This window comes from Camelus dromedarius, chromosome 23 (assembly GCF_036321535.1).
Source record: "Camelus dromedarius isolate mCamDro1 chromosome 23, mCamDro1.pat, whole genome shotgun sequence".
Taxonomy (NCBI): domain Eukaryota; kingdom Metazoa; phylum Chordata; class Mammalia; order Artiodactyla; family Camelidae; genus Camelus; species Camelus dromedarius.
The window spans coordinates 84,120-105,069 of NC_087458.1; the positions used below are offsets into that span (position 1 = coordinate 84,120).

The 20,950-nt window shown below is 56.7% G+C and overlaps 1 protein-coding gene across 4 annotated transcripts in view; it reads right to left on the reverse strand.

Moving 5' to 3' along the window:
* Nucleotides 1-20,950, reverse strand: part of ZC3H18 (zinc finger CCCH-type containing 18) — a 46,561-nt gene that overhangs the window by 7,743 nt on the left and 17,868 nt on the right. For 3 of the 4 annotated variants that reach the window (XM_031436646.2, XM_031436645.2, XM_031436644.2), the window contains 7 exons: nt 17,903-18,051; nt 17,486-17,578; nt 16,489-16,646; nt 11,993-12,110; nt 10,784-11,052; nt 1,635-1,826; nt 753-878 (listed from right to left, as the gene is read on the reverse strand). In XM_031436646.2, coding sequence (XP_031292506.1) covers nt 753-878; nt 1,635-1,826; nt 10,784-11,052; nt 11,993-12,110; nt 16,489-16,646; nt 17,486-17,578; nt 17,903-18,051 — 1,105 coding nt within the window. The remainder of the gene's footprint in view (nt 1-752; nt 879-1,634; nt 1,827-10,783; nt 11,053-11,992; nt 12,111-16,488; nt 16,647-17,485; nt 17,579-17,902; nt 18,052-20,950) is intronic. The other variant, XM_031436647.2, reaches the window with a different exon arrangement.

Below are 20,950 nucleotides of genomic sequence, written 5' to 3' on the forward strand. Positions count from 1 at the left end.
CATGGCGTCTCAGGCTGGCAGGAGGCAGAAAGGGTGAGCAGGATAGGGGATGTGGGTGGGAGTGGGGCAGGGGTGTGGCTCTAGGTCTGTGCCGGTGGAGTGCGTGTGGAAGCGGAGGTGTGGCGGGAAGGGCCAAAGCAGCCACTAGCCGTCAGGACTTCTCCCCTCCTCACACAGACCAGGGCTTGTCCTCCCTCCCAAATGACAACCAGAAATTCTCTAAAATTCCCAGCAGAGTTTGCCCATTTTCAGGGGGGAAAATGTACACATTCTGTGATCTTCCTAGAACGGAGCAGCAGCACTTTCTGCAAAGATGGAGATGTTCCGTACCTGAGCACGCCAACCAGGGCTGGTGCACCCTCCCACCCCTCCACTGTGCTGGGATGTGAACTGCCACATGTGGTCGGCGGCCCGCGGTGGACAGTGCAGGGCCGCAGGGGTCACCAGGGCTGGCGCTGACCCCATAGCTGCCTCCTTCATTTCAGCACACACACCTCCTGAGCCAGGCGAGGGCAGAGTGGCTCCTGGGCCCCCTGATGTGTGGCCCTGTGTCAACAACCCCAGCGCCTGCTGCTGGCGACTCGGCCCCTTGTTGTGTATCCTCCAGAATTCACCACTCGACCCCGTAACCCAACGACTGTTCTGCAAACAACTGAGGACCCAGAAGGGCCCTGTCAAGGCAGACCTCCCATCACGCAGGCAACTATGGATGAGCCCATGCTCCCTGCACCTGCAGGACCTCAGGGACGTACCTGGACCGGCTGCCTGAGAACGAGCTGTGTCTGGAAGAGCGGCTGGAGTAGGAGCTGTAGGACGAGGACCGGGACCGGGACCGGGACGAGCCAGAGCCAGAGTAGGATGAGGACCGCGAGGACGACCTGCAGCCCCGAGGGGACAAGAGAGGACAGAGGCCGGTTGTCCGCTGCCCGTCCCACCCCCGGCACCAGCCCTGCTGCCCTGTGCCCAGGCACAGGCCTGGAAGGCACAGCCACACACACAGACCCTCGGGGCAGCTTGTGGACACACTGCAGGCCAGTCCCCTGGTCGTGGGAACGGTGTTTAGAAACCAAGATCTGGGTGGCAGGTGTGCTCACTCTTGCTGGTGACGGTTCCTCAGCCCTCAGGGGCAGCGCCAGGACACCTGTGCCCACACGTGTAGGCGGGTGTGTCTGACGCGGGCAGGGAGTGAACACTCTGAGTCCACAGACACCTGCAGTTCCCGTCCAACTCGGCAGGCTCCTCCCGGCCCTCTTCTGGGCGAGACCCAGCCCTCATCACTCACGGCATTCCCGCTAATTTGTGCAGACCCAGTGCACTCCCAGATTTCAGAGCTGCTGACCCAAACCCGCAGGAGAAGCAGGTGGACTGACGAGATGCCAGGGTCACGCTGGTTCTGGCCTCCTACCTTGCAGTGTCTCTCCCCTGCCCAGGTCTGGGGTCCGTTCTGGGTGGCCCGCATCCTGGCTGACCTCACCGTTTATTCTGGGGGTATGTGAGCCTCACCAACGTGCTCAGCATCAGACCTGTTTATGCCGACACTGCCACCCAGCTACCCCACACCCCCGCTGAGCAGACAGACGCCCGCTCTGTCCTGCTGACCCCATCTTTGGGCAGCGGCCGCCAGCGCTCCTCACCTGGAGGAATTGGAGGCAGAGGCCGACGAGGCTGACGTTTTCCGGCGCCGTCGTGCCCGGCTAGGGGAGACCGACACTCCGAGTTTCTTCTTGGGGGACTTGGACCGGCGCCAGGGGTCCTTCCACTCGTCAGCTCTCTTCACCTGGGGCCCCGTGGAGGCCGCCTCCTTCTTTGGCAGCTCAGCTTGACGGCTGAAATCACAGAAAGGTGAGTGGCCTCAGGCCACCTCCTGCCAGACAGCACTGCTGTTTGGTTAGAAAAACTGAGGAGAGACCTGGAGCTCAGTGGCCTGCCCAGGGGCACCGATGGACGGCAGAGCCCACCACGAACAAGATGGGCAGGCCTGCTCCACGAGGGGCGTCTTTCCATGGGAACACGGCCCCTGACCACGCTGGCACCAGTCCTGCCGGTGCCCGAGTCCCACCTTCCCCGCGGCACATGCTCTGGGAGGGACAGGGACAGGGACAGGGCAGCCTTCTCTCCGGGGTGGCACCCAGTGGGTGCACAATCAGCGTTCAGCAAGTTCAAGGTACTGAACAACTACTTGTTTTCAAAAGAGTTAAATACACAATCCAAGCCTTTGACATTTCTTTTGTTCTCTGAAGTTCTCAAACTCACCCCAAGAACATTCCGATTAGACCCCAGGCCAGAGAGACCAGCGCGGCCCAGGGCGTCAGTCACTGCATGAAGAGTGTGTGCAGGCTGAGGGCCAGCGGGTCAGACCCTGCTGGGCCTCCCAACCAACCTGCCCCCACATCGGCTGCCTCCGTGGTGGTCACCAGTGGGGCTGCACCCACCAAGGCCCACACAGGAAAGCCTCTGTGGTGCCCGCCCCCGCGCTGCGGAGCGGGAGCCCCCAGGCCCGAGGGTGCGAGCGGGGACTGGGCCCGGCAGCAGCTCGCAGCACAGCTCTGGGGACGAGGCTCTGCTCCGAGCCACGGTGGCACCCCGCCCCTCAACACCCCTGCTTTACAAGCCAGAGCACAGGGCCCCACAACCACCACACAGCTCAGCACCAAGGTACCTAAGGTACCTGCTGGCCTTGTGCCATATTTGTCATCAATTAAAAATCACACACAAAGTAAAAAGGAAGTAAAAGCTTGTCATCTTGCTCTCCGGGGACAGCCGCTGTTTAGCACCTCCGCATCTCCTTCCCGCCTTCTCTCTTTCCTCGATGAACACTTTGAGCACAGCTGGGCGCCCTCCGGGACTCGTGGGCCTCCCGACGGTGCAGCACCCCACTGTCAGGGGCTACACCGTCCGGACATTGCTCTACTGCTAGCTGTTTCTAACTCTGTGTTTAGAAAACACAGAGATTAAAGCGACCCCTTACATATGTCTTTATGGACTTTTTTTTAAGGGCCAATTTTTAAGATGTGGAATCAGTGTGTGGAAGGAGGTGAGCATTTTACAGGTTCTTGCTACTGTCGAATTTTTTCCCTGAGAGTGAAGCCGACTGACACTCAGCACGGCACGGGGCTGGTTTCTGTCCCTCTAACAATTCTGGGTGTCGCGCAGGGTCTGAGGGGAAGCCGTGTTCCCGCCCCGCCTCCGTTTCCTGAAAGGCTTGTGGGCGATGCCTCTGGGGTAGGTATGTTCTGAGGGGCCGGGCTCTCCCGTTCCTGTCTTATCTCACGCCAAGAGTCCTGTCTGCAGGCAAGACCCCAGAGAGTCACAATTGCCAGTGCAGAGGCCTCAGAGGCGTCTGGGCGCAGCCTGGCCGCCCGACCGCAGGGCAGCTCCAGCCGCTCGGCCGCCCGGCTTGCGAGGAACAGTGTCCTGTGTTTACTCACCTCTTCTCTGACGGGTGTCAGCAAAAGATCAGTTTTCTTCGTAAAAAATCCTGTTGCTTGGGGGTAGGTTTTTAGTTACTCTAAGTTCTCCAAGACCACCATCTAGTTACGTTACATCATAACTCATAAAAATCAACGCCTACTGACATTTTCAGACCTATTCAATCAATCCACCAACTAGCAGCCTCCATGCCTACCATCTGTTAAGGGCCCCACACCAGGAGCAACACTCAACATTTAAAGTCACCCTAAGGACACACTAAGTGAGGCACAAAGTCCCTGACACTTCAGCCCTCAGCCCCGAGAGTCACGGCCCCTCCGCTCATAAGCGTGTCCTGCTGGAGGCGCTGTCCAGGAAGGAAGGAACCCTCCTGATGACTCCAGGTGTCCTAGCCAGCCACGCTGCTTCCACCTTTGCACTTCCTGAGCTGTTCTCATTCTAAACATGCAACAAGAAACGGAACACCTGGGTCACTAGCTTCTCTTCATGAGTCATCAGAACGGCCCAGTTCTGTCGACCTGCTGCCCTTCCAGCACAGCACCGAGACCCCGCTGCCGTGGTGGTGGGCAGGACAGAGCCCTGGCCCCTGGCCCCATGACAGCCAGGGAACGAGCACCACTCGTGGCCACAGAGAGGCGGCCACAGCAGGCCTCCACCAGCCTTGAGAGCCAAGGTTTCCACGCTCACTCTGGGGCTCAAATGAACTGGCGGTCTTAAGAGCTCCAGGACGAGGCCAGGAGACGGCTCCTCTGGGCTGGGGCCGCGGGCGGACCTAGAGCTCCCATTGCCCCTCGGGAGGGCTGGCGCCAGCCTGGTGGTGACCGTGGTCAACAAGGGACCCCACGCAGCAAGTCTGTGTTCCCCAAAACGTAGCCAACTGGGCTCCTGATTTTAATTAGTACAAAGAAAACCGGTTTTGTTTTTGACTCTGTTTCTACTGTGATTTACTAGGACAAAGCACCTGCGCTTGCCTTGCTGTGCAACAAGGATGTCAAATTGCCTTTTAAGACGGATTTAAGGTTAAAAGGTGGAAACGTTTTTAAAGTATATAAATGAATGGTACAAGTGGTCCTGATGTAGAATCACACGGCGGTACAGGAAAAAAGTGGGGTTGGGGGGTCACTGTGTGAAACAAGACGCTCCTGCAGACAGCCAGAGCTTGGTGTTAATGAGTTTGCTGAGCCCGGAAGGGCTCCCCCAGATGTGGGGCCCAAACCAGGAAGAAATGGTTTCAAACTTGGAGGCAAAATGTGACCCATCAGTTTTAGATGGCAGCTGTCTGGGAAGGATGACTGAATGAACAGGCAACGGCAACAGAGTTCACTAAACACCACTTGGGAAACCTGTTCCTATACTCCTGGGGAGGTGGGAAGAGGCAAGGTCGGGGCGCTCCCAGGTCACTCAAAGGACCAGGCAGGAGCCCCACTCTGCCGACTGACCCCACGAAGGGCTCACTCGCTGCCACTGTCCTCACCACCCCCAGCTCAGCACCCTTGGGGGCAGCAGGAGAAGGTGTCCTGCGCCAACCAGTAAATTGAACACGACCCAGCAGGAGGGGGGCAGTGACAGAGGACACCTCTGGCCTCGGTGCCCACGGCCTGGGTCAGTGGGCTGGCGCCTGGCGGCCGCAGAGAACCAGAACTGTCCCTCTGCTGTCTCACCCCACTCGGGAGAGCCTAAAGGGACTTGGAGTACCTGGGAGACAGACAAGCCAGCAACCACACTGAGACGTAAAGCCGCAGGGGCGCCACGCTGTCCCCACAGGCCTCCCACTGAAGCCTGGTGCGCAGGCCGGCCACTTCACAACGGGAAGCTGGAGAAGGGCGGGAGGAAACCTGTGTGAGTGGGACAGCTGGGAGGGAGGGCCTCGGTCAGCCAGGAATGCTGGCATCAAAGCTGGCAGACAGATTTGGAATTTGCATAAGCCCTTGTGAACAGAAAGGGGAAAACCCCGATCATCTCCGAGCAGAGCCTTGCAGCACACCAGTAACAGAGCCTTATCTTCCTGGCCCCTGTTCCTTTGTTCAAGGCCACAGGAGGCAGACTCCACGGAGCAAAGGTCAGCTGTGCTGGCCAGGCAGGCGCAGTCAGAGCAAACACGAGAAAGGGCCCCAGTCCCCGCACAGCACCAGGGCAGCGGCGTGAGGCAGCCACGGGCAGGGCGTCTTCAAACTCTGCCCTGAGCAGCTGCCTAGTTTGGGGTTAAAGATAAGAAGAGATAAAAAGGAGGAAGGTTCTCTCCTGAAACGGAAGGATGACATGTCCCGCAGGGGGACAGGGAGCAGACCTGGCAGCATGGGGCTTCCCTCCGCCAGGCCCTCCCACGACTTCGCTGGGAGTGGACCTGCTTCTCCTTCCCACTGCTGCATCAGGTTGCCCACAGGTCCCCACGCCCAGTGGCCCTGGGCAGCCTTCATGACCTGCCAGCTGTGAGCAGCCCCTTCCAGTCCCCTGCACACCAGGGATTCTCCCCAGGAGGCCACGCAGACCCGGGCGAGGGGCACCAGTGCGACAGACCTGTCTGTTTATTCCTTGGATTTGAAAACACATTTGCACTTTATCACAAGTGGCTACAGCTTAGAGAAATGTCACTGCCAACAAAGCTGATATGTAAGTGCCACCTACTAAGACTTTAACTTCCGAGTGAAGAGAAGAAAAAGCCTCAAGTGGTGGGTGGGGCCATCCAGGCGCTGTTCCCCTGGGAGGGCCTGACACCCCTGAGAACCACCGCGGCCTCAGCCTTCTGCGCCCCACAGCCGAGACTGACCTCCCGCCGGCTCAGCAGAGCTCCCTGATCCAGGACGGCTTCTGTGAGGCCTACTGCACGGCACTACTTAGAGCTGAGCAGGAGGGAGACCAGTGTTATCCTCTCATCTTTGTCAAACAGTCAGGCAACTTCTGGACAATTCAGTGGGTAAAGAGTCAAGAAGCTCAAAAACAGGATACACCTTTCCTTGAAAACACCCTGGGCACAGTGACTTTCACAGAGCTGGGCAAGCCATGACCAGGACAGATTAGAACGAAGATGAAAAAGAGAAAATAAGGTTTATTAAGTTCCTAGGGGGTGAGTTCTTCGCTAACAGATGAGTGAGTGTTTTAAAGTGGCACCTCACTGCTGGGGCTCCGACCCTCGGTGACCGCTGCCAGGAGCACTAAGTGTGGGGGTAGAGCTCTGCTGCTGGGAGAGGAGGGGCCAGGCTCCGCAGCCGCCCAGGTGTGATCGTCCAACACACTTGGGGTCAGCGGAAGCGGCAACGCCACCATGGGGGTCGAGATGGAGCACAACTCGTGGTGGTCAAATTCATGAAATCCCTGAATTCCACACAGAAGGTGTGCACATCACCGGATGGCACTGAAGGTGGTGGCGAGCCACTGCGGCTGGAGGTGAGGCCGAGGGAGGGGCAGCCGCACTCAAGGAAATGGGGAGGAAAAAAGTCTCCAAAAGCAGAGGGAAACCTAACACATATTTTTTGGCAAAAAGACAGCAGAGTCCCACAGACCCGCCAAAGCAGGCCTGAGTGACCATCACTCTCCTCTCCAGGGCAGCAGAAGGCCACACAGCAATCAGTCCTCCGCGGGCCACTGGGAACAGTGGTTCCTCCCTGCTGAGGGACACACAGCCCTCTGAAGAGGGCCCCTAACCTGCCAAGACCCCAGCATGTCTCCAAAAGGAGACCCCCAGGTTAGCACACTTGAGCAGGGCAACTCCCATGGCCCTGGAAGTGACAGTTCCCCAGGCTCCCCATCAACAGGCACCCTGAGACGCTGGGCAAAGGCCAGGCTTGGACGAGGGTGAGGAAATGGGGAGCAAGTGCTCCCTTAGGAGGGTTAACTGATCTCCAAGGAGGAGAGAAGTCTGCTGGACCCGCCCCAGGAGGCACCGAACCTCACACTGCCTCTGAACGCTTAGTAAACAGCTTTAAAGATAACAAGCAGTCTGGACAATTCCTGCAGAAAGGCCCCAATTACTATTTATATCTGGAATGAGGTTCATTTGCCTGCGCTGAGGAACAGCCTGATCACTGCCCCAGCTCCACCCGGGAACGCACACCCACTGGCCTGGCTGTAAAGACAAGAGGGAGTTCCCCTATGACGCAGAAGCATTCCTCTACAGAACTGGCTGAAAGGTTTGACTCTAGCCTAAAAATAGCCCAGATCTAGGAGCAGGCAAAATGTCTCAAAAGGTGTAATTACGAAAGGAAAACCTGGACCAGGGAGTGATGCAGTTCCTACAGAAGCACGGCACCTAGCCTCGAGGTGTAGGGAGGAGCTGACATTCCACCTACTACCGGCCTGAGTGCGCCCAGCGCTGCGGGTGAGAGCGCGAGGTGGGGGGGTGCCTGCTGTCCCGCCAGCACCGCGCAGCCAGCGCCCACCCTGCTGCCTGCCGCGCCTCCCTCACCCTCTCCCGGGGAACAGGCGGGTTTCAGGAGCTCTTGCTAACTGCGGATGACACGGGAGACCACCCACATGCCCACTCCCAGCACGTCCGCTGGACCCTGCAAGTGCTGTTTCCGGCAGGGCGCTCACAGACGGATGGCAGACAGAAGTCTCCCAGGTGACTCCTTCCGGATGCAGTTAAGCCCATCTCTTACTTCAGGTGAGCGGTTCTCTCCGTCAGGCTGCTGATGAAAAACTCCCAACCCGTCAAAGGCTAAGTAAACAAACTCTGCTATAAAAGGGCGATGGTATAAAGGGAGCACTGCGGAGACTGAGCCGCCTCCTGCGGAAGTGGCCACACCAGCTCTGCTGGTCAGAGGGAAGGAGGTAGGAGGCCCTGCTGGAAGCTCTGCCCTGGCGAGACCTGACCCTTCAGGCTGGTGCTGGGGGGGGGTGGGGCGGGCGGCGGGGCTCCAGCCAGGACCGCACATGGACTGCAAGACTCCCGAGGCCAGTGAGACAGGCTGAACCCAGACTGAGGGACGAGAGCTCCTCTCTGCTGACGGCAGGAGGTGCCGGGGATAGAGGCGCATAGGAGACAAACCAGGCCAGTGGCCAGCGGAGCAGACGGCCCGGTGTGGTGAGCAAAGCTGCACCCGATTTTAGGAAGAACACAGGAAGTTGAGCTTCCGGCGTCCCGGCCTGCAAGTGCAGCCATGTTCTCAGTGACTCTCCTTCACTTGAGGATCTGTGGTTGTGCAGACACAGTGATCTGCCGCTTAGGGGGCCGAGCCAAGACATGCCACAGCCTTGAAGAAAACCCTCCTTTGGAATTTGTATGTACTTCCCTCTAGAGAGGCCAGGCAGCCCTAGAACTGTGAACACAGGCCTCCGTCCCATGAGACAGATTGGTGCATGGCTTACGATGGCGCAACTCTGAGTTTTTGACTTTATGATGGTGGAAAAGTCACATGCATTAAGCAGAAGCCACTTTTCGAATTTTGCCCTTTCCTGGGCAGCAAGCCATAGCGCCTGTCAGCCATGTGACCAGGAGGGCAAACAACCAGTACGCTTAACAATCCTTCTGGACCCAGACAACCACTGTCTTGTACCTTCAGTACAGTATTCAGCAAATCGCACGAGAGGCTCCACACCTGATGATGCCCAGTACCTTAGGAGTATTAGATGCATTTTCCATGTACGATAGGTTTATTGGGAGGTGACCCCTCGAAAGTTGGGGAGGATCTGCGGTGACACACAGAGACACAGCTAGCCTATCCTCCACCAGTCTCTAAAAACACACTTGTGGACAGAAGGGGGCCTGCAGCCAGAGTAAGCATGCTCATAAACCCCAAAACCACAGAAATGGACGTGCTGATGTGACTCAGGAATCCACGCGTTTACCCGCAGGGACATCTTAGCTGTCACCTGTCCAACCAGGCATCTGGATACACATGGAAACAGAGCCAGTTTATGACTCTGGAAAGCAGAGCACCCAGTTATGTCACCTGAGGTAAAAATGCAGGCTGCCACTAAAGCCAAAACTCACTGATGGCATCTGTCAAATGTTCATGAACGCCCTCTGTGCGGGGCTCTGGGACTGCAGTGCCCTCGGGGCGGGGATTCGATTCTACAAGGGAAAGAGATGATGACGGACAAATGAACACCAGAGGGCTGGGGATGATGAGAGCTGTGAGGAAGGAGTGTGGGAACCTCTCTGAGCAGCGAGACAGCCCTGGAGGCAGAGGGAATGGCAGAGCAAAGGCTGGGGCCCACACAGGGACACACAGTCCGTGAGCAGTGAGGAGGCGCAGTGAGGAGGCAGTGTGGCTGGCTGGTGTGAACAGAAAGGCGCTGAGTCTCCTCCTCCTGGCAGTGCGCCCCCAGGACTGAGCCTAACTGGAGAGGCGGTGTATCTTAGGGGAAAGGGCTTCTATCAAAAAGGGGCTTCAAAGGGACCAGACCAGATCAAAATCCACTCAAATGAATGTATAATTTCAAGATAACTTAAAGTGTGACTACTATAATATAAAAAGACTCATCGAAGTAATCTTTTAAAAACTGAACTAAGAGTTTCACTTTGCCCAGTGCTAGGAAAAAATACAGCAACTTCAGGGAGGTCATTTCACTGCCATCCAGAGGACAGAGAGTCAACACTGGCGCTGACCACAAACTAAAATGGAAGCCTGTGGTCCTGACATTCACTCTCAGAAACACAACGGCACACGGGACAGGAGCCTGTCTGATGAAAAGGACAAGAATTAGGGATGAGAGCCTGGTTTCGTCAGAACTAACACACGTGTCCAGCACAACTGCAGGATACAAGGTAAGCATACAGAGACCAGCTGTGTTTTTAGACACTAACAACAAGTTATCTGAAAAAGAAATAAAACAATCCTATTTATAATAAAAATAATCAATGGCTTAGGAATAAATTTCCAAAGTGGTGAAAGACCAGTACATTGAAAATTGTAAGACGCTGATGAAAGAAACTGAAGACACAAAAAAAGGAAAGATATTCCACGCTCATGACCAGGAAGAACTAACACTGCTATTAGAGCATCGTCCGCACTACCCAGGCCAACCGGCAGAGCCACCGCAATGACGCAGTCCCGACCCTGATCCCACAGGCGCCTCTCACAGACACAGAGAACACAACCCTGAAGTCTGTACAGAACCGCGAGAGACCCCGCAGCAACAATCTGTGGATTGTAAATGGGCGCGCGGCCTGTAAACTGTCTCAACAAAGTTGTAACACACACGCAACTTCCTCCAGTTCTACAATTTTCGAACGAGGACCCCCTGTCCCGGCCTAGTACTCAAATATGTTTGGGGGCGTCCTGACTGCACGCCAGCCCGCATCCGCGCCGGCAGCTCCCCGGGGTCCGCCGGGCAGAACAGCGCGGTGCCAGGAGCCTCCTCCGGCTGCCGCAGCGCCGTGCAGCCCGGGGCGGACGGGAAGCGAGGCCCCTACCTGGGCGGCTGCGGGGAGCGGGCCTTGGGCTTCTCCTTCTCCTTCTCGCGCTCCTTCTCCCGGTCGCGGTCGCGGTGCTGTCGGTCCTTCTCGTCCCGCTTGGCGCGCTCCCGCTCCCACTCCTCCTTCCTCCGCTGCCGCTCCTTGTCCCGCTCGCGCTCGCGCTCGCGCTCACGCTCACGCTGCCGCCGCTCCCGCTCCCGGTCTCGCTCCCGCTCGCGCTCCCGCTCGCGCTGCCGGTTCTCTCGCTCGCGCTCCCGTTCCCTTTCCTAGTTGAAAAGCCAAACATGGGCACACTTAGGACCGGAAGCGTTGAGAAAACGCAGAGGCGCCGGCGGAGGAGACCGGGACGGACCTGACGCCAACCCAGAGGGACTCCAGGCTGACCACGCCCAGGCCGCGTGCCCAGGCAGGCCTCCCTGGCCTGGCTCTTGTCGCGGGATGCACAGGACCGAGCCTCCACAAAGGCCGAGGCCGGTGGGGACCTGGGCACACGGGGGTGAGGGGGCACGTGGTGGTAGGGACCCCCCCCACAGGTCCTGCTACCTTCAAGGCTGCCCTGATTGGGACCAGGCACCCAGAGCCCCGCAGCACGACCCCGGCAAGAAGGCTGCTCTGCTGGGGACGGGGGGCATGGGAGGGTCAGCCAGGGGCCAGCTCTGGCCACAAGCTCACCATGTGATTTGATGGGTGCCCCAGCCAGTCACCTCCCTTGGGTCCTGAAAACTCACGACTGTCACTTTAGGCTTAGCACAAAACCCACTAGCTTGCTGCTGACTCATCTCTCCCCGGGTGCAGCTCCTCCCCAGCACACTAAAAGCATACCCTCAGGGACTCAGAGGCTGAGGCACAGACCTGCCAGTTGCAGGACAGTCCTCCGTTAGACCTCCAGGCCTGGCTGGCAGTGGCCAGGTTATGGCAGCTCATGAGGGCAGCTCCACCCCGTAAAGGTGCTCCCGAGGGGCCTGGAAGAGCCACGCGCTCAAGGAGGGGCACAGGCCCCGCAAATGGTGCCAACAAGCCGATCGGCAGCTTCAGCGCAAAGACAGCAAGAGCACCGACCACTCTAGGACGGCTCCGCTCCCGTCACCACAAAGGCAAGCCGTGGATCAGAACCAGCCCCCCAACACCGGTCCGTCTGGGCTTGAGATGGGTCCACGTGCCCACACAGGCCACAGACAAGAGGGGGCGGTCTCGCCGGCCGCGTACCCGGTAGCTGTGGTGCGGCTCGGCGTCCGAGTACTGCACCCGGAAGTTCTCGTACTGGCCGCTGCGCCAGAGCCGCTCTACCTCGTAGTCGTAGTAGGGGTCTGCGTACGGCTCCAGCCTGAAAGAGAGCAAGCAGAAGCCAGGCTCGTCACTTAGGAACACGGATGCAAAAGTACTACATGGAATTGGGCAAAAAGATACTCACACCGCCTCAAAAAATAACACAGCAGGGCTAATTGGGATTTATCCCAGGACTGCCAGGCTGAGTCAAGAGAAGAAAATTCATGAACACACTACATGCCAACACAGACCTACAGAGGCCAGTCACAGGACCACACCTAAGGGTGATGTGATGAAAACACTTGTGACAAAAGCTCAATACCCCTTCACAATGAAAACAGGAATGACACTTTCTTCACGTGACAAAGAACACGTATGCACTTTAGGACTCAAGCTGGCACCTTACTTACTACGGACAGGGGAAGCGTCTCCATTCAGGTCGCCCGGTGCCTCCAAGACAGCCCACCAGCGTGCTGGGGCACTGCCGTGACCAGACAGAGGAACCCGTGAGATTGTCTCATTTTGCAGATTAAATGATGCTACACATGGAAAACCGAGACACCGTGCTAAAGCGAGTCAGACGGTGAGAAGAGCCCAGTACGGCAGACGGAGAAAAATGAACACACAGCAACCAACACCCTCGTACACACAGACGATAACCGGTTAGGAGATGGATGGTAGAGAAAACCTCACTTCCAGTAGAGAGAAAAAAAATACTCAGCAGCAAAATACATTCAACCAGAAATGTGTAGAACGTATTTGAGGAAAATTTAACACTCTTGAAAGACACGAGAGCACGTGTGAATACACAAGACGGTGTCTTCGGACAGGACGACTGGATGTCACCAAAGCCAGCTCTCCCTGTGCTAGTTCACAGACTTAGGGCAGCCAGTAAAACACTGTCTTCATGCAGCTAAGACAACCGATCCTCACATGAAACCCAAGACATGCAAGGCCAGCCAAGGAAACGCTAGGAGAGACACCTTCCGAGGTGTCATGACGTCAGGGGAGGCTGGCGGGCGCAGGGGGGTGGCCAGCAGGGAGTCTGGGGCAGGACCGCTGGGCAGCCCTGAGGAGGGCCGAGGACGCATCTTCCCGCAGGGCCAGAAGCTGGCACACCCACCCAGACGGCCTGCACGGGGGAGCTCTGAGCCCAGCAGCAGAGGACAGGGAAGTGCACTCCCTGCAACAGACGACTGGAGGTTCTTTCGAGCATTTCTGGCCTCCAGACCAACCCTCACGCTGGGTGAACGGGTGGGGAAAGCAGAGGTGCCCTCCATGTCCCATGGTGCGTGTGGCCTTCGGCTGGCTGCTTCCTGGGAAACCTCTCCTGTGCTGCCAGGGCCCAGCGGCGAGCCCAGGGCGGGCTCTGCCCAGGGAAACAGCCCTTCATGCCCAACGGCCTGCACGCCCCGCAGATGGCACTCAGAGAGAACACGATCCCTAGGCAGATGTCCCCCGTGCCCTTGAGAACAGAACCGGTACCACTCACCGCCCAGAGCACCCAGAAAGCACTCTCCCCAGTGGCGGTGAGCCACGTGCTCTCTCAAGGAGGGGCGTGGGGGTGAAAGGCCTCTCTGGGTGTATCTCCATCTCGGGAGACAGCTAACGGGGACGGGCTGAAGCATTCCCCCGCTACTGCCCCCAGAACCGAGCCCGGCTTCCTGGCAGCCCGTGGGCCTGGGTCTCGGGAGCAGGTAAGAACCACTGCCGTGAAAGGCAGGCGGGCAGCAAGCCACTCCTCAGAGGCCAGGACGGGAAGGGCATGTCCACACACAGTTAGCCCCGGGCACGCGGCCGCAGTCTGGCCCATTTACTGACAAGTGCTGCTCCTGACAGGGCCACCGCCAATGACAGACTCCTCGCAGGGGACACCCCAAGCGTCCCAGGACCCTCGTCTCCTAGGTGGAGACCCCTGGCAGCACCCAGAAGCACCTCGCAGAGACACAGGAGGCCTCACAAGATCGACAAGTCTGAAATAAACGCCTGAGGTGGTGGAAAAGGGGAACTGGGCAGTGTCCGGCTATAAAAGCATTATTTTCACCAAGTGACCTTGTCAGGAATTCTGTTTAATTCCCCCAAGCCCCATTTCCCCAGCCTTCACAGTATCTCAGGACACCCCCTGCAGAGTTCCCGAACAGGTGCCCTTTCCCACGGCTCCCCCCGGCCTGCGCAGCTGCGAGGTACCAGCACCACCGCACCGAGGAGGCCTTCCACAACAACACTAAGAGCTCCCACCCTCAGAACTCACCGTCAGGCAAGAGGGCAGTGGGAGAAGTGACGGCCCCGCAAGCGACATCAGTGGCTCTCAAACTTTATGGGCAGCACCTGAGTCACCCAAGGGCTTGTTAAAAGCAGCAGCTGGCCTCCACCCCCAGGACCTTCAGGCCAGGTGTGTCTCATGAGCCCCCATGGGCCACACCCGGAGAACCGCGGCCTGCAGCCCTCCCCTGTGCAGAAGGGTAAGGACTGGGTAAGGACGCCTGGGCACAAAACAGGCCACGCGCAGGGCCCCAGGAAGCGAGAGCTGCTGAGGCTTGGTCCTTCTGAGACTTACGCTGATGGCCCTGGAGCCCCGGCATCCTTGGCCACCTTCCCACACACCCTGCAGAGCGCGTGCTGCCACCAGCTGTCCTTGTGAGGCCAGCCTGAGCGGGCACTGCAGGGCTGGGGAGGCTGGGGTCTCCCCTTGGCACCTCCCTGCCAGCCCTGCAAGCCCAGCCTCATCACCCTCTTGGGAGGTGCCAGCAGCCCTCCTGAGCCACCCAAGCCGCAGCCCTTCTCCCAGCTCCCGCAGGGACGGTTCCAACCGCCTTCCTCCCCTCACCCTGGGGGGCAGTGGCCTCTCTGCTCCCGCGGTCACCTAGAAAGCACGTCTTTAGGTTGAATACTCCCCGTTAAAAGAGCCGGGTGGTCTCTGCTGAGCGGACCCTGACTGACACAGCCCTTGCCCTGAGCGTCGTCAGAACAGCTTTCCCGCCAGACACATGCCAGGTCCCTGTTCCCAGAGGTCTGGACTTCCCGGGCTAGGCATGTCCTATCACAAAAGCGTGTGGTTAATTCTAAAACACAGCAGATGTTGAACAGACAACCAAACACAAGTGAAAACCTGGCTCTAAGGTGGTCTGATCCTCGGAGGCCCCTGCCTGGCGGAGAGGCTGTGGGTGAACACGGGCCAGGGCTAGAGCGCGGTGCCTGGACGGCCGTGGACCTGGGCTGCAGACAGCTCCGTCAGGCACACTCTCAAGGCCCCTACTCCAGCCAGGCTGAGAACAGTGTCAAGGATGGACCTTGAGGTTCCAAGGCCCCTCCCTTCACCACTCACAGCAACCGCACAGTCAGAGAGTGAGGTCCCAGACCGCAACCCGATACGCTGACTCCCAGGACGTGTACTGACACCCCCCCCCCGGGGGGGGGCAGCACTGTCACCCAAGTTTTACACAAGAAAAAGCCGAGACCTCAAGACTCAAGTCAAGCGAAATGCCCACAGTGACCGGCAGACGCAGCCCTGACTGCGGCCGCACTACTGCACACGCAGAATTAGAAAACATCTGAGTTCAGCTCTCACGTCCTTGGCCTCTAATCCTTCCACCTGAGCCACGACAGGTGTGGCCCTCCCGAGCTTCCTGCCCGCGGAGCGCCTGGTGGGGTGTGGCCTGGGATGTAAGGCCTTGAAACAGCCTTGTGGGTCTGGGTCAGCACAACTGAATCTGGAAACACAGGCATGTATGCGTCCCTCTTCCTGAGCCTTTTACTGTCATTTCAGCCAGAAATCAGTGGTTTTTGTTTTCTGGTAGCAAACCCAAGTGCACAGAGTCACTGCAAGACTTAAGACGATGCTGAAACTGGCTGGTGACCAGAGCCCACACCACACTGGCCGCTCAGGAGAGACGTGGCCTGTAATGCCCCTTCCCGGCAGCTGGACTGGTTACGCTACACATTTCCTCGAGATCTGACCCAGGTCTCCAACCACATCAACTTCTGCAACCGTGTTTTAAAAAGACCAGTAATAAAATGTCTGGAAGAAATGAGGAAGACGGCATTGACGATGAGGAGGGTCACACCTGTCACACTCTCAGATGTCAGTGACAAAGTTTCCTGGGTCCTGGGGAGCTTGGGGAAGGGTGGGGAGGAGCCTTGTGTTACGGGGCTCCAGCTGTTAAAGAACAGCTGTAAAGACTCTCAGATACGATAGGAACCCAAATGGGTGGAAGCCCACCCCAGGCACATGTCCTCCACGGAAGCGAGACAAGGAGGAAAGTCAACTGCACAGCGTCTGAGATGGGTCGGGATGCCGCTCTCAGTGCAGGGAGAGGGACAGGGCTCGGCCCCCACACGCTGGGGGCCACGTGCTGCTGCTCTCAGAGCCCGAGCCCACACAGCAGGGGACAGCTGCGTTCTCTGTCAACAGGGAGGGGGGCCGCAGTGTTCCTTACGCTGTATCTCTGACATCTCTCGTGATGCGGTAATTCCAGTCTCGGAAAACTTCATTTTCTTTGTCAAACTCCCGTTCATCTTCGCCAATGGTCACTGTAAACCTTTTCTCTTCAAAATCAGGTTCCTGTTCTTTTCGAATGGTTGCTTTTTTTAAAACCTACCATTGTAAGAAGAAAGAAGCCAACACGAGTTACTGTTAGGAACACAGAGGGAGTCCTGTCCTGACTTGACCCACGAAGCCTGGGCTGGCGTGGCTGGAGGGCCTTGCAGGAGAGCACGCGTGGCTGATGCGAGCCCAAGCTCTGTGCTGGGACGGACACGGGATCCACGCGCCTCTCGGGGGGACGGGAGCACGCCGTCTTCGCAGGCACAGCTGCAGCAGCACTTGGGCAGAGGGGACGGAGCGGTGACTCCCTACTACTAGTCCAGGTACTGAAGCAGGGGCTCCAGACACGTGCCCTGGGAGGACAGAGTGGAGAGGTCGGTGAGCACGCTCCCAGCAGGAGAGGCCCCGGAGCCAGCTGGCCTCAGAGGAAAGGAGGGCCAGGGGCGGGTGGGGCTCTGCTCTAGCCCGTCATCCTGGTGGAGAGAGCAGGCCTGGAGACCGTGAGCCTGGACCCCCGGGACCAGGAAGCAGCCTAGACTGGGGGTGGGACGAGGGGTGTTCTCTAGGGAGACAGGACCGCGTGCCAGATGCACAGGCCACTCTGGGGAACACTGTGTGCTCTCTAGGAAGCGGCCCAGTGCTGGCCGAGCCACATGCAGGCAGCAGGCCGGGCTCCTGACTGGGCCTCCCCGGCCTCCGGGGCTCTGTCATGGCCCAGCAAACCTCCAAGACAGGCAGATGTCGTTTTCCGCCCTCCACCTCTTCAGAGAAGTGACAGAAACACGCCCTCTCCAGAGGCCGCACTGAGCTCTGACCGCCGTCCCGGGTCAAAGGCAGGCTGCTTTCGCGCACCGGCCGCCACCACTGCCTGTCTGCGCAGGCTCTGTTACCTCCTTTGCGTGCCGGAGTCCTCGCTCCCAGGCGCTCTCGGTGGGGGGCTCTGGAGGGGGTGGAGGCAAAACTTCATCGACTCCCGGCCCGCCCTGTTAAGGGACGAGAAGGGAGGAGTTAAGGGATCAAGCAAACTTCCAGATCTATGAAGAACCAGAGGAGCAGAACACCAGCTAACACGCCAGCGGCCACACTGCCCGCTCTCTCCTCCGGGCCTCGCTCTGCCCGACACGGCTGCCCGGGGGCCAGGGCGCCCTCCGCTGCAGACAACCTGAGCACCGGGGGTGGGGGGCGGCTCTGGGGCCTGGCACCACAGAGGTCCCTGAGACACAAGGCGTATGAATGTGCTTCATGTTGGAGATTCACAAACAGAGCTTAGATGTGATTTGCCAGCAACAAAAGAGGCGTTCACGCACCCAAGGGCTGGCAGGCATCAGAGGGTGCGGTCCGAGGGGCGGGGCGCCGTTGGGCGGGAAGGGCTCCGCCTTGGTGATGAGAGAGTAGTTGCCCTTGTCGTTGACTCCGGGGTGGATAAACCTGCAGTTCATCCCCCAGGTGCAGTTCCCTACGGAAACAAAAGGCAGGTCAGAAGGGGCCATGGCCCAAGCACCCGAGCACACAGGTCAGCTGCCCACCTGCTCTGCCTGCCGCAGCCTGGGGCGGGACCAGGAGTAGCAGCCACGCGGGGGGGCTTGGGACGTGCCAGGCTGCCAGTGGAACCCTCTCCACCCTACAAGGTGCGTGAGCCTGAGCGGGGACGGACCCAAAGCCCGACAACGTCCCATGAGCGCAGGGCAGCAGGCCTGCGAAGTCTGGGCCGACCTGCGAGGAGCACCTCCTAGAGGGGCCGGGGTCCCTGCTCCGTAGTCACCATGTGCACAGTTCATTCTCCCGAAAAACAGCAGAGTCTGAGAGCCTCCCAGCCAGCCAGGGCGGCCTGAGTTCTGGGCACTGCCCAGCACACACACGGCCCGGGGAGGCTTGCAGGTGCGCCCACAGGGTCGTTGTTCTGGCTCAGAAGACACTCGTGCTGACACAGAGACCGACAAGCTCTGCGACCTGAGGCCGGCGGTCTGCGCCAGCTCTGCGTGTCTGCGCTTCCCCTATCAACCACGCCAGGGTGTTTCTAGTACTTCAAAAAACGTGTCAGAGAGAAAACACATGGACGACTATAATAAATTGGGTGTTTACACTTTACAACAAATGATAAAAAGGTCGACTTTTAGCATTATTCAGCAACAGAGCACCAAGATCATTAAAAAAAAACCACTTGACTTTTTAGCACAGAAGGCAGGATGCCTAGTTTTAATTTAATATGTGAGTGAATCACTGTTTTTAAAATTTAACTTTTTGAATAGGTAATATGTACACAGGTTCAAAAATAAATATGGCATACAATATCTAAGTAGTTTTAAAAAATATTTTCGGAGGGTGGGTATAGCTCAGTGGTGGAGCGCACGAGGTTCTGGGTTCAATCCCTGGTACCTCCTCTAAAAAATAAATAAACCTAATTACCACACCCCCCCCAATTTTTTTTTCATTGGGTTAGCATGTAGTTAAATTTTAAATTATCTTTTAATATATATTCACTTTCAAACATGATACTCCACTTGAATATTTCTGTTTGTATAGTGTAAATTAAAGAGAAATAATCATTTGGTATTTAGGGAAAACACTAAATCTTACCTTTTAAACATTACGAGTGTTTAAATTTGTATTAAAACCAACTTAAGGGGGAGGGTATAGCTCCGTGGTAGAGTGCATGCTTAGCATGCATGAGGTCCTGGGTTCAATTCCCAGTACCTCCTCTAAAAATAAATAAACCTGATTACCACCCCCTAAACCCCCCAAAACAAAACAAATAAAATAAAAAACAACTTAATAATATACTGCTCTAAATTAAATATGAAATAAAGTATGCTTAAAATTACTTCTCTGGGAATGCAAAAATGACTGATCAACTTTTAAAATTACTAAAAGTGTCTGAGAGATCACATATCTGTCAGAGGCTGGAAAATATACTATAGGGGTTTCAAAATCCCGGAGACCCAGAGGTTTTAAAGAAAAAAGATTATGCAGTCAATACATCTCAAAAACGAATTCCAAAACATTATGGGCTTCTTCACCACTTGACTCTTAAACTAGTTGAAAAAAATAACAAAAGCTCATTGTACAAAACTTGCAAGTTCAGAAAAGTATTAACAATATAAACCACAGCTTTTCTATGATTTTAAAATCTAAAATATATATGTAGGTGGTGGACAAATGAATGCTATTCTGTTCTTTTTGTATTTAAAACACTTTCAAAACAAAACAAAAACCTCAGCTGTGAGCCCACCGATGAGAAAGAACTCTCACCACCCGTGCTGGCCGGGCAGGGGAGGAGGGGGAGCGGGTGGGTGCGAGGGTGAGTGAGGAGGGAGGGAGGCCCCCACCCCAGGCTGTGCTAAGGACCACGCTGTGCATATGTCCTGACCCTGACCTCCCAAGAGGGGAGAAGACTGCTCCAGGAAGGAGTGTGGGTGGCTGTACACACGAGGACAGACGTCCCGCAAATGCAGGCAAAAAGAACAGCAAGAGCAGTACAATCCCATCAGCCTTTTAAAAAATGAATTTTTAACTGTGTAGAAAAAAGTCTGGAAGGACACACCCAAATGGTTACTGCCTCGATTCTCTATCAGTACATGCTACTTTCGTGATTCAAAAAAGCATCTGTTTGGGGAAAACATTCTCCAGGAAATGGAAGCAAAAATACATAAACTCGTTTTAAAACCGTATCGTTTTCTGCTTCTAAATGAAACTTCACAAACACAAAATTGATGTGGACTGTGATCGAGGCTAGACGAATAAACAGACTTACAATTCTGTAAGGACGCTACACGGGCGGGCGGGAGGGCAGGAGAGGAGGAGCGGCTTGCCTGGCGGGCGAGGGGCCAGGCCTCTTCCCCGCACGCACATGGGGCTTCAAAGGCCCTGATCGGGTTCTGTTTCTTAACGGAAGTGGGGGGCACATCAGAAATCGCCTTTTTCTTTTATTATTCTTTATGTCTGTGTGGATGTATTATTTTACATGTGAAATATTTCATAATAAAACTAATAAAAGGAGCACACATAAACAAAAGTACCCAAATACTCTAAGAGGCACTCAGTGGCCTCCCGCCTGCAGCGCGCCCCACCAGCCGCAGTGTCACCCTGCCAGGGACTGATCCATCTATCCGCCCATCAGGGCCCCATCCCACTTCTTCCTGCTTACACCACACACTCTGATGAGTCTTGCTTCTTTTCACTAAACAATATACCTACAAAAAAGGAACCTGCATGCTCAAAAGCAACAAACCCAAAGTCTATCAGTGAGACAGACACAATCCAGAGAAAGCTCACCTGGGTCTCTCAGCAGAAACTAAGGAACCCAACACAGAGGCGACAGGAAAGGAAAGCACACCCCACACCGCAGCCCCAGGAGC